At 33.8% G+C, this 13,751-nt stretch overlaps 2 protein-coding genes across 2 annotated transcripts; one reads left to right on the top strand and one right to left on the bottom strand.

Moving 5' to 3' along the window:
• Positions 1-1,720: 1,720 nt before the first annotated feature.
• LOC146923212 (uncharacterized) lies at positions 1,721-5,661 on the bottom strand. Its single transcript, XM_085711672.1, has 7 exons — positions 5,497-5,661; positions 5,084-5,231; positions 3,618-5,041; positions 2,568-3,512; positions 2,372-2,485; positions 1,946-2,279; positions 1,721-1,860 (listed from the first exon to the last, which is right to left on the bottom strand). The coding sequence occupies exons 1-7, from the start codon at positions 5,659-5,661 to the stop codon at positions 1,721-1,723; spliced, it is 3,270 nt and encodes a 1,089-aa protein (XP_085567798.1).
• Positions 5,662-8,002: 2,341 nt separating this feature from the next.
• On the top strand, positions 8,003-11,912 carry LOC146923211 (cytochrome P450 CYP736A12-like). The gene is made up of 2 exons (XM_085715907.1): positions 8,003-9,115; positions 10,929-11,912. The coding sequence occupies exons 1-2, from the start codon at positions 8,420-8,422 to the stop codon at positions 11,763-11,765; spliced, it is 1,533 nt and encodes a 510-aa protein (XP_085572033.1). The 5' UTR covers positions 8,003-8,419; the 3' UTR covers positions 11,766-11,912.
• The last annotated feature ends 1,839 nt before the right edge of the window (positions 11,913-13,751 follow it).

Here is a 13,751-nt window from a genome sequence, read left to right as displayed (position 1 = left end):
CTTGAATATGTGACCTTTCAATCATGTTATGTGACATTTGAAAAATATCTTAGTCAACATGTTTTAACAAATAATTCATATATTCAACGAAAATTCTTTATCTTCCCCTTTATCACATCCATCACCAAACTTTGAATAAAAAAAATAAGGGTTAATATGTGTTTACCCCCCTGTAATTTGGGCGAGTTCCGGTTTTCCCCCCTGTAAAAAATTTTGTTAAAATTCAGCCCCTGTAATTTGAAGATTCCGTCGAAAACCCCCCTGGTGGAATCTGGCACACTCCTTTTGCTGACGTGGCGTGACGTGGCGCGCCACATGTGTAAATGTTTTTTTTTTATTTTTTTTCTCCTGACACATGTGTATGTATATAACACCTCATTATTTCCATTATATTATTAAAATCATTTTTATAATTTTACAAAAAACATAAAAATAACAAAATATTATTAAATCCTCCCTCCCTTTATCGTCTTCTTCATTCTCCTTCATTTCCTTCTCCATCTCCTTCCTTCTCCTTCATTTCCTTCTCGTTCTCCATTTCCTTCTTTGATTTCAGATCCGAAGCTCGTAATCCTCTTGAATCTGTTCTTCAATTTCGTTTTTTCGATTCTGTTCTTCTCATGCTCACATTTGCGATTTTTCGTTTTTTAGGGTTTGTCATGGGTGGAAGCAAAGCATCATCAATTGGGAATTCACATGGAAGAACAACACCCAAATGTGGGTGCAATAGGTTTATGAGATTGTGGGTATCAAACACAGATGAAAACCCAAAGAGGAAATTCTGGAGGTGCTGTAATTTTTGGGAGGTAATAATTTTTTATTTTTTTTTTTTGTTTTTGTTTTCCCCTGCTCTTCTTGTAATTCTTCGGTGACTGTCACTGATCATTGTAATTCTTCAATTGGGAACCAGAATGAAGATCATTGTAATTTGTTCATATGGGATGACAAGTTAGAAACACCAAGAGTGAAAGCCCTGTTGAAAAGATTGGCTGAAAATTACAGGGACAATGAACTTGGTTGTACATTGCAAAACTCGAAAGGTTCATATGGCTACGATGTTGGAAGCAGCAACATGGTAAATCTGACTGGTAATAATGTTGAAGATGGTTGCAAGAACTGTGCAAGTATATCTGAATATCTAAGGGTGTTTGGCAATGAAATTGGAGAGGAAGTTGGAAAGGAATTAGGCAAGGTATATGGTACTGAAATGGCCTCAACCAAGCACCTAAAAACAAAGAAGAAGCTGCAAAATGAAAGAAGCAAAAGCTTTGGCCTACTTGTTATATTAGGGTTGTCATGGATTTTCTTCTTGCTTGTTGTTAAGTTTATGTAATCTGTTGAAATGTAATGTTTTGAAAGATGATCTGTTGTAACATCTTTAACTAGTATGATGTAATGGTTGGTATTAATGAAAGCAGAACTTTTCCTTTGTTACATTCTGGTTTAACTTTGGCATCAGTAACATCATGAAATTAGTGCATGAAATTCTTAAGAAAAGAGCACATAAAGTGCATTACTCATTAGATAATAAGGTGAATAAGGTGAATAAGTCATTACTTAGCACCACTGTTAATTGTGCTTAAAACACATTACAAAACATTCAAAATATAGCACCCATTGTGCTTACAGTCATAACAGTGAACAAACTTTAAGTAGGATGCACACAAAGTACTTAATGTCATTACATTACAAAACAGTAACATCTAAGCTGAAACAAAAGCTATTTCTCTGCAACTAAAGTTGGCAATGTTCTCATATGTGGAAGAACTACTCCTTCCTTGTCTGTAGTACCTTCTTGTGTTAACACCCCTTCTTCAGACTCATCTAACACCATAGGTGCATCTGCAGTAGCCCCTGGACCTGTAATTGCCTTTGTCTTTAGCTTCCTTAACCTATCACTTGTCCTCTTCTTAACCTGCTGGACTTTATTCTTCAACTTAGCAACAGTTGTAAAAGATGGCCCATTCAGCATCCTTGGCCCATTCATCATCCTTGGCCATTCTTGGCCCAGTTGCAGCAATAGGTACCTCATTTGCAGTTGCAGACACATCAGGAACAACATTTTGTGTAGTTTCAGTAACAGGGACTTTAACCTGAGATGCAGTAGCAGGAAACTGTGTTTCAGCTGCAGAGGCTTGAACCTCAGATGCAGCAGCAGACACTTGGTCAGATGTAGCAGCAAAAATAGGGACTTCAGGAATGGATGCAAACACTACATCAGGAATGTCATCAAACACATCTTCAATGGATTCCAAAGCATTATGAGAACTATATTGTTTCTACAAAATAGCAAGAAAACAATATACCTTAAGTAATTTAATACAGTATCATGTGTAAAACTAATGGATATGCAGTGATTATAAGAAAATACCTGTCTTTTAGCAGGGTTATTGGAGTTGTCCATTTCAGCAGTTTGAGCATTAGATGTCTCACCATTTTCAGCAGCATCCTCATTTTCACCACTAGCAGTCTGCTTTGGTTTTCTCTATACATTTTCAAACTTTATCAGTTGTTGGTTAAAAGTTAACATAGGTAAATAAAGTTAAAAAAAAGTCAATAAAATATACCTTTCTCTTAGCAGCATTTGGATCCTGAATAGTACTTTTACACTTCCTTTTGTTGTGTCCAAACTTGTCACACTTGGTACATCTATAATTCACTCCAGGTCTCCTCATTCTAGTGCCAAGCTCATCAAGTTCCCTAATCCTCAGCTTTTTGGGCCTTCCAGGTCCTCTTTTGAAATGAGGTGGCAAAGGTTCTTCTATGTCTACTTCAGGCCACATTTCCATGCCATTAATGGGGCTGACTCCAAAACCATAACACTCCAGATACTTTGCCCTTGAGTAGTACTCATCAACATAATCTGAAGGGTTTTGCTTCCTATAAGATAATGCAGCAACTGCATGTCTACAAGGAATCCCTACCAATTCCCAAAACCCACAAGAACAAGTTCTCTTACCAGTATCAACAATGAATTGTGCCTCACCAAAATGATGTATCACTTGCCATTCATCCCCCATGGACAACTGTGGTGTCCACTGTCCAGAATAAAATACTTCTTTATCTAACCTCTTCCTAGGCATAGGCATGATGTTGTGTTGCCAACTATCTAATTTAAACCTAGCAGTACCAATCCTATTCATTAAGTAAGTCCTGATCCATTCACACATTGACAAAAATGGTTTATCCCTAGCCACTAATATTGTTGCATTAAAGGACTCAGTTAGGTTGTTCATTAGTACATCACACATAGGGTAGTAAGAAAAAGCATGCTTACACCAACTTTTAGTAGGATGTTGCATCAACCATTCCCATGCACCATCATCAATCTTCTTTAATTCATCCATTTTTGCCTTCCAAGCTTGGAAGTAGGTTGCTTTAGCAGCACCCATCATCAGGTCCCTTATCAAGGTTCCACCACCAAACTTCTTCTTGAAATTTGCATATAGGTGTCTTAAACAAAGTCTGTGCTCAATGGATTCAAACATATCTTCAAAGACTGACATTAAACCCTATAAACAGATGAAAAACAGTTAAGATACTATAGTTAAAAACTCACAAAATAGAACTCACAAAACAAATAAGATAGTTAAAAATCACACTTGATGTTGTTATACCTTCTGTTGGTCAGATATGAAGACATATCTTTTATCATTGCCTATGTCACCCATCAACAGCTCCATAAACCATTTCCAGCTTGCCTTACTTTCTACTTCAACAACACCAAAGGCCAGGGGAAAATATTGGTCATTGGGATCCCTTCCAACAGCTAACAGAAGTTGTCCACCATATCTGGTCTTCAAGTGGCACCCATCTACCCCCACAAAAGGTCTACATGCAGCTTTGAATCCTCTCTTGCATCCATCAAATGAAAAGTAGAAAGACCCAAACCTTGGTTGAAGTGTAGGACCAAGTCTTTCAACATTTACCTTTGCAGTGTTACCAGGACAGACCCTAGTTAATTCAGCAGCATATCTCCAGACCATGTTATACTGTCTGTCAGCATCCCCATCAACAATCTTTTGTGCTATCTGCTTTGCTCTCCATGCCCTCCCTTTTGTAATATCTACTGAATGGTTCTTCCTCAAATCATTCATGATGTCTTTGATTGTGACTTTCTCAGTTGTTTGTAGTTTGTTAACAACAGCAAAGTTTGCAACCCAGTCAGCCTTGGCAGATCTGTTTTTTGTAACCCTCCCACACTTGTGGTCCTTTACATAGGATTTAATTTGGTACGTGTGCCTGTTACCCACTTTAGAACAAAGACATAAATACCCACACTTCTTTTTTTCCCCCTCCTGTCTTTTATCTCCTTTTTTCACAGCATCTTCCTTACACACAGTCCTTACCCTATAACTCTCATTTTTTTCAAAGCTAATTTCATGGCCATTAAGTACATTCCACTCTCTTATTGCATCCTTGAATTCTTTCAATGAATTAAATTCCATACCTAGCCTAAACTCATAATCCTTGTTTAATTGCTCCTTTCTGAACTTGTCATACCTAGGCCATGGCTCATGGTCTGAGTCATCTGGATCTGAGCTATCTAACTCCTCACTAAAGTAATCATCAACTGCTTCCACCATAGGAGCCTTACCCTCTCCCTCACTTAAGTTTTGCTCCTCCTTCTTCTCTGGTTCAACTATAGGACCCTTACCTTTTCCCTTACTAAGGTTTTTCTTCTTCTCTGGTTCCTTCTTCTTCTTCATATTGCCTATTAACAACTTCTCTGCAGGGACTTCTTCATTTTCAATATCATCAAACCCATCATCTAGCGCAATAGCTCTCTCATTTTCACTGTCATCTAGCCCTAGATCATCAAACCCATCATCACTGCTATAACCACTATCCTCCATCTCAGTGTTGTTCTTCATATCAAAATAAATTAGTTCCCTGAATTCCAAATCTCTTACCAACACCTGATGTTGATTGTGTTCTAAGTATATATGTCCATCAACTTCATCACCAATAGCCTTTATAGCAACTTCTTCAGCAAGATCATCAACATAAATTTGAAAAAACCTACCATCTTTCCCATCAACTGCACCCCAAATTCTGTAGTGTTGTTTATCATAGCCTCAACCAGTTACAATCTCATCAATTGCAGCCATACCCCAAGTCTGTAAGTCAATATCACTTACTATTGTTTGCTTTCCGCTTCTATAGAACAAGACAGCATCCCTAACAAATTCACCCCCGTGATGAAAGATACAGTTGAACAACAATTTTTCCTGCAAATTTTTCCAGACCAATCAAAGTTAGACACGTGTATGTGGACCCCACTCACATACCCCACACAACACAGTAAGCAAAGCAATTTACTTTGTTAGGACTAAAAAACCCTAAACGACAACACCCTAAAAGACAAAAATCTATGCAAATGTATGTTTTTTTAAGCCAGTTGCAGGACCACAACAACTAAAACATGATGTCTTTGTTAAATGCATGCAAAAGGCTTCAAACAAAGAACGATAAAGAAGAAAGAAACAAAATTACCGAATTGTTTCCAGCTTCTTTGTTCATTTTCGCCTCTGCTACGACCGTCTTTCCTCCGTCTTCAATGTTCTTCTTCGCATCGTTCCCGTTCTTCTTCTTCGCATTGTTCCCGTTCTTCCGATTCTTCTTTTCAGTGGCTACCTTCTTCTTCTTCGCGTTCTTCATGTTCTTCATAATCTTCTGGGTTTCAATTTCGATTCGATTGTGATTCTGGGTTTCGATTCTCAGTTGGTTTCGTTTGAGAGAGGTTCTGAGTTTGGGTTTTGAAAAATGGAAGATGAAAGTGTGTTTTGTTAGGGTTGAAAATGAAATTACCAAGTGACTTTCTATTTTCTCTGATTTTGTTTTAATAATATTTTGTTATTTTTATGTTTTTTGTAAAATTATGAAAATGATTTTAATAATATAATGGAAATAATGAGGTGTTATATACATACACATGTGTCAGGCGAAAAAAAATAAAAAAAAAACATTTACACATGTGGCGCGCCACGTCACGCCACGTCAGCAAAAGGAGTGTGCCAGATTCCACCAGGGGGTTTTCGACGGAATCTTCAAATTACAGGGGCTGAATTTTAACAAAATTTTTTACAGGGGGGAAAACCGGAACTCGCCCAAATTACAGGGGGGTAAACACATATTAACCCAAAAAATAATCATCACTAAAATCATGAAAAAAAAATGCAGAAAACAAACCCATCCAATCCATTACAATCTAAACATCCCATCAAACAAATTCAACGAAAATCTACATTAACCAAATCACAACACCACATCAAATCTACATTTGACAAACTCGAAAAATTCTAGATATGAGATTAATAAAAACCTAGAATCCAATTCAAGAACTGTTAAATTTGGTAACGAACTTGGCACCTTCCAAAACAACATTCAATGAAAAAGCTCGCCAATTCCAAAACCAGACATGTGAATTCAATCACGTGAGAGGGGTGAACTCACCGATGCCGGAATTAGAAATCTCCCTAGTTGACTCAGCCCTATGAAGCACTCGTAAATGACACATATCCAAGGAGTATCTGAATTTTTTATTTAAAAATAAAAAATAATTTTTTTTTATACGTCATTGACACGTTGCAATACGCCGTCGACAAGTCTCTGATATGCCTCAGATACATCTCATGGCTGTTCAGTTTTCAATTTCCCCCTCCTTAATTAGTATTCTCTGAACTTTAATTACTTTATCGCTTTAATGCATATAAATTATAATCTACCCATTTAGTTTATTAGCATTTTAAGTTTTTTTTCTTTTCCCATAATTCTTTTATGGTTGCAAATTGAAATCACAGCTAACTAAGAGTACATATAATATGCCACATTTACCAATTCTGAGCAAACCACTATAGAGGATAGAGTTCTGAGTTTAGTTGGAAATTCACCACTTCTATCGAGTTTGTGTTGTGACTTTTTGTTTAAAATTTGTAACTAATGTTTACAACTTTATTTTGATTTTTATATGTGTATGTTAAATATATCGTATCTTATATTTTTTCTATGACTGATATATCGATATGTGTCGTATCTGATACTCGTATGGTGTCCGTGATTAATAGATTCAGCCAAACGACTAACAACCACAACCTGCAAATTCTAGAAACGACAACCAAGGTTTTTGTCTTTGACCTTTTGGAAGCTAGTTTACTAAGTAATGAATAAGATGAGCACCATAGTCCTCAGTTACTTGTGACCCAATTAATTGAAAAGTTCTGTTATAACTACCGATGACAGACCATCTTACATTATTTTTAGCATATTTTTCAGTCATTTTTATTTAGTTTTGATCTAAACTGGTTTTTCGGGATATTTTATAATGTTTTTATTTCGAGTCATGTATTTCTAGTTTCTCCAAAACAACAATTTTAGGGTGTTTTAATGTAATTCAAGAAGAAATCATATAAATATATTTGGTAACAAAAACAAAAGGTGAATACGGATATAAGATCAAATTAATCTGAAATTTAAATTATTTAAGTTTATAAAGACAAATAGCAACATACATACTTTTTTTTTTTTTACAAGAGCAACATACATACTTAATCTGCTAAAAAAAAACATAACATACTTATTCTACTAGTGCTACTATATTACTCCCTGGGTCTATTATGTATGCTATTCATACAAGATATTTGATGATATTATTCTATTGATATATAAAGATAAATTATTAAATAGTAAGATAAAGATGTTATTAGATTTTTCTTGACAAAATACTTTCAAAAGATCTACTTTTAATTATCTTTTGTTAATATTCTTCTAAAAAATGTATTTTTTGTTAATGCCAAAAATGTGCATTGTCATGTAAGAAACAGGAAACAAAATCAATCGTTTTATAATTGAGGGAGTAGGTTGACTAATTAAATGTTTTGAAAACACTACAGTACTGAGCACTTTCCTTTTTCCGTTAAGAAAGTTACACAAACAAATACGCACCACCAGTTTCTCAATAGTCATAAATATTTAACCAAAATCAATCATCTTGATAGAGTTTATGGCGCTGGAGAAAAGGGGCCAGTCATAAATAACTCAATAGTCAATACTTTTATTTTCGGGGAAACATCTCACAACCAACAATTCCACAAACACATGTCAAGAAAACAATTCCACAAACACATGTCAAGAAAAAAAAAAAAAAACCAATTCCACAAACAAACAAGTACCCCACCAGTTTCAAGATAATGTGAGATCAACTTGGAGTTTTATATAGTCTTTTATCTTCAAGAAAAAACAATTCCACAAACACATGTCAAGAAAACAATTCCACAATTGGTCAAAAAAAAAAAAAACAATTCCACAAACAAACAAGTACCCCACCAGTTTCAAGATAATGTGAGATCAACTTGGAGTTCTATATAGTCTTTTATCTTCAACCTTGATACGTACTTCAACCAAATCATTCATTGTAGGCATGTCTTTTGCAGTAACAACAACAATATTTGCTTTTCTTCTCTTCACTTTCATCTACTTTCTATTCAAACTCTTCTCACATCCAAAACCAAAAACCCTAAACCATAAAAAGCCACCAGGTCCACCAACACTACCAATAATCGGAAACCTTCACATATTAGGCAAACTTCCACATAGAACACTTCAATCACTCTCCAAAAAATATGGTCCAATCATGTCCTTACAGCTAGGTCAAGTCCCAGCTATTGTCATTTCATCTTCAAAAGCAGCCGAGTCATTTCTCAAAACCCATGACATCGTTTTCGCTAGCCGGCCAAAGATTCAAGGATCTGAGCTCATGTCCTATGGTTCCAAAGGGATGGCTTTTTGTGAGTATGGTCCTTATTGGCGTAGTGTGAGGAAATTTTGCACTTTGAAACTTCTTAGTACTTCGAAAGTTGAGATGTCTGGTCCTATTAGAAAAGAGGAGTTGGATGTTTTGGTTAACACCTTGAAGAAAGCTTCTTTGGTAGGTGAGGTTGTGAATGTTAGTGAGGTTGTAGAGAATCTTATAGAAGATATTGTGTATAAGATGATGTTTGGTCGGAGTAAGTATGAGCAATTTGACTTGAAGAGTTTGGTTCAAGAAGGATTGGCTTTGATTGGAGCTTTTAATCTGGCTGATTATGTTCCTTGGTTAGGAATTTTTGATCTTCAGGTATGTTTGTCAAACTATACCTGGTTAATTTTGTATGAGAAAACAAAATTATGGATCATTTGATAAAATTACATTTATAGAAAAAATAAATTAAAGAATTAAAATAAGAGAAAATAATAAATATTTAAGAATATGATAGAAATAATATGCTATTGTAAAACTGACTTATAATTTTTAACTTTTTATTTATTAAAATTGACTTATAATTTAAAACAATTTCCCCCTACAATAACTTATAATTTAGGAGTATTCGTGAGCTTAACTCAGTTGGTATAGACAATGCATAAAAAAAAATATGCAAGGTCTGGGGTTCAAACCCCTGCCACCACAAAAAAAGATTAATTATTGACTTAAGCTTAATTTTAAGTCTCATAAATAAATATCGTGAATGTATATAATTTTTGTCACTCAATATGTAATTGCACGATATATATTTGTCTTTTAGTGTTTTTTCATCTAGTTCAATAAATAAAAGGGAAAATTGCACTCACCTCCCCTAAGTTTTCTTTAAATGACACAAACATCCCCTCTAGTTTTAAAATAGACATCAACCTTCCTTAAGTTATCATTAAATAGATAAATATTTCCCTTTTCTCTTAACTGCTGTCATCTTTCTGTTAACATATGGATGGATGTGAAGTTGAAGTTGTCACCGTCTTCATTTACCATTTTAGTGATTTGTCTATTTTAAAAATAAAAATATCATCTTCCCTATGAATATCATCTTTCTACAAGTGTTCAGACTAAGTATGAATAAAAAATGAGTTGAAGAGTAGCACACCGACACCACAAAACTGTTCTTAATTTACTTAAAAAAAACTGTTTGCAATCACCGAATAATTTGGATGAATATTAGCCATAATATTGATCCCTCCAGCGCACATGGATTCAACCATTTAGGATTGACAAATTCATAGCAGGGCTATTTATAGTATCACTAAGTTTTTTGAGACAAGTTTTTTTTCTCTAAACTAAACAGATGGTTAACAGAGTTAACTTGAGGGGAGGTTAATGTATTTTTGAAACTAGAGGGGAAGTGTGTGACATTTAACCAAACCTCGGGGGAGGTCATTGTAATTTTCCCTAAATAAAATGGTTACCTAATTTTAAACTCAACTACCCTTCACTTGTAGTTAGTATTCCAATGATTTTACTTATAACTATCTCAAATACCACGTGATTGTTGAAATTGGGGGATAAATTTGACAATCTTAATATTTGAGGTATTAAAAGTAGGAGAAATTTTGAAAAAATCAGACGACCCTTCCTTGCCCAATGGAAAAATATTAAGGTCGCGATAATTTTATTTTATTTTTGATAATTTTTTGATAATGTAATTTTCTTTTGGTAGTGTTTAATCTTTAACAATGAAAGGTTGCGGTAATTTAGAAACTAAATTAAATCAAGTTTTAAATATTTTACATTTCCTTAATTTTTTTTTTGAGGAAACATTTCCTTAAATAAATATATATATATATATATATATATATATATATATATATATATATATATATATTGTTATCGATTGTCCTCGTGAGCTTAACTCAGTTGGCATGAACAATATAATGTATGCAAGGTCCGGGGTTCAAACCCCGACCACCACAAAAGAAAAAAATATTGTTATCGATTTTTTAGGTGCAGTTTTGTTGGTAAAATGCTTCAACTATATTCATAGGGCTATGGGTTCTAGTCATTAAGTGGGAAAATGGATAACATTGATCCTCTTTTAAAATAACATGCTCTAATAGTTTTGTTAAGTACAATGAAAATATTCATTTAGTAATTGATACTTTATGTTTTAACTCATTGTTAGGGATTAACAAGATCTTGCAAGAAAGTCAGTAAAGCAATTGATGAGGTGCTAGAGGTGATATTAACAGAACATGAACAAGCTGCTAATGTAAACAAAACTCGTGAAGATTTTGTAGACATACTTCTTTCAATTATGCACCAAACCATTGATGTCGATGGTGAACAAAATCTCGTCATTGATCGAACTAACATCAAGGCTATTTTGCTCGACATGATAGTGGCAGCAATTGATACATCTGCTACCTCGATTGAATGGGTTTTATCTGAACTTTTAAGACATCCAAGAGTGATGAAAAAACTTCAAGATGAGATACAAAATGAAGTAGGAAATAAAAGAATGGTTGACGAGAAGGATCTAAAGAAGTTGAGTTATTTAGATATGGTGGTTGATGAGGCCTTAAGACTTTACCCTGTAGCACCGTTACTAGTCCCTCGTGAATCTAGAGAGAGCACAACAATTGATGGTTATTTTATAAAGGAAAAGACACGACTTATAGTAAATGTATGGGCAATAGGGAGAGATCCTAATGTTTGGTCAGAAAATGCTGAAGAATTTTACCCAGAGAGATTTATTGAGAAAAAAATGAATTATCTCGGACAAGAGTTTGAATCTATACCATTTGGTTCTGGTCGTAGGCGTTGTCCTGGAATTCAATTGGGTTTAATTACTGTTAAGTTGGTTATAGCTCAATTTGTGCATTGTTTTAATTGGGAACTTCCACACAATATTAGTCCTTCCAATTTGAATATGGAGGAGAAATTTGGACTCACTATACCAAGAGCTCAACATTTGCATGCAATACCGAGTTATCGTTTGAATGATGCTAAGCATGAATAGTTTCAAGAACAATACTATGTTGGTTCAACAAGTTTATTGCTAGTAAAAATGCCAAGTATTGTAGGTCTAATAATGATGTTTGAGTAAAATAAGTTAATGCATATGCTTATTGTTTATATATGTTAACCGCCGACATTTGAGTCTCCATTGGACATGGTGGTCATTGAAATGAATAATACACGCACATCACACGCCTTCATGATCAATGATTTGAACCAAATTATTTTTTGACTTTAAAAATAATAATAAAAATTGCCGTCGCTTCTTGGTTTAGCGCCGCCGCTCCCCTTGTGAAAGATTTTGCCGTCGTTCAATGAGAAACGGTCTCCCCTGAACGTGTTTGTTGTTGCCTTGTTCTATTTCCTTCGATATTACTCCTTTTCATAGAGATTAAAGACAACGCTGATTCCTTTGCCTTCGCAATCATGTCCTTTGTATTATGAGTGATATTTTTTTTTTGTTTGTTAAGTAGTCTATTGGCTAGAGCTCACACAATTTTATTGTGGAGAAATGGAGTGTCGGGACCCCTACCAATTGAGCTAAGCTCACGGGGATTTATGACTGATTTCTTTAATTGTCGGCGTTGTTGTTAATTGTGCCATATCTTTCCATAGTATTCTTTTCCTTATAGATAAAGATTATGCTAGTTCCATTACTTTCTTCAATCATGTGCTTTGTCGTTTGTTGCATCCTTGATGCTATAGAAGCATATGAAAATTGGAAGCCCATGTAAGCATAGGTCTTTGATCCAAATATTAGCATCAATTACATTCAAATTTATTGAATTTGTATTGCAAATTTTTGTATAGTTGAAAATACATATCTTTCATAGACCCTTAATTTTTTATTTGTAACTCATTTATATATTAATGAAGCTGTCGAATCAATAAAAATATTTCAATGATTTTTTAAAAAAAAAAAAAAAATCTACGACAATCATTTCTTTGTTTCACTAATCTTTCAACTACCTTTTTCTTTCTTCATATTCGATAACTATTTATCACTCTCTCACTCAATACGGTATAATTTAAATTAATAAATTGATGAGTTACAAGTGTTTTTAATTGCTTATTATCCTATTGACTTTAACAAATCAAAAAGTAAGAATTAAATAAATAAGAAAATGGTAAACGAAACAATAGACTAAAAAAACAAGACCAATACTAAATAAAAGTTAGAGAGAAAAATATAAAAAAAAATCATTGTATCAGCACATGAATTGGATTTTCAATAAATATGAGGAAAAAAGAGACAAAACCTCTAAAGACGAATCACATTCTGACTGCTTATTTCAATCATTTTGTGAACAATATTGACAGAAAACATGAATACCGCTAGCTCTGATCGAAAAGAATAAGTGATACCAAGAGAAAAAGCGAAAAAAACTTGCAAGTGCACAATTGCGATCCATAAAAAGAAAAGTTCTTATATAATTACACTACTATGATAAAATATTAAATATGATATACCTCTTCAAACTTATGAAATATTAACAAGAACCACCAAAAATATTAATTATCCTAAAAATATTCAAACAAATATGAATTCTCATATAGTTTCTAAACAACCCTCTTATATTTATATAATTTAATATTAAACATAACAATATCAATATATTTTTAAACATTATCAACCATTTAATTTTATGTGATAATGCTTATCACAATTATTATTATCTCATTTTTAAAAATATTTCAAGTATGTATTCTAATGAAACTCATGCAACCTACGGGTTATATACCTAGTAGTCATAAATATTTAAGAGCATTGCTATTTAACTAGAGAGTTTTTATCAAGAATTTATCAAGAAAATGTCTCAACCAATTAAATTTGTTATTTGGCGGAAATCAAGGAAGATAATGGTGTGTAATTAAAAAAATGTGTTAACATACATTATCTTGAAATTTTCATGATAAATTTTGGGTGAGGCCTAGATTACCCTCTCTTATTTAGGGGGTATTTACCCTTTCAAGATATCAACCAATC

This window comes from Medicago sativa, chromosome 5, assembly GCF_051527215.1.
Source record: "Medicago sativa cultivar Bolivia chromosome 5, Bolivia_mono, whole genome shotgun sequence".
NCBI lineage: Eukaryota > Viridiplantae > Streptophyta > Magnoliopsida > Fabales > Fabaceae > Medicago > Medicago sativa.
This window is presented reverse-complemented; position numbering and strand designations above follow the sequence as displayed.

Excerpts from the sequence above, each read along its gene's own strand:
- LOC146923212 (XM_085711672.1), bottom strand. The coding sequence starts at position 5,661 with ATGAAGAACGCGAAGAAGAAGAAGGTAGCCACTGAAAAGAAGAATCGG. Across the intron at positions 5,232-5,496 it reads AAGAAGCTGGAAACAATTCG|GAAAAATTGTTGTTCAACTG; the intron begins GTAATTTTGTTT and ends AAAAATTTGCAG. Across the intron at positions 2,280-2,371 it reads ATAACCCTGCTAAAAGACAG|AAACAATATAGTTCTCATAA; the intron begins GTATTTTCTTAT and ends GCTATTTTGTAG.
- LOC146923211 (XM_085715907.1), top strand. The coding sequence starts at position 8,420 with ATGTCTTTTGCAGTAACAACAACAATATTTGCTTTTCTTCTCTTCACT. Across the intron at positions 9,116-10,928 it reads TAGGAATTTTTGATCTTCAG|GGATTAACAAGATCTTGCAA; the intron begins GTATGTTTGTCA and ends ACTCATTGTTAG.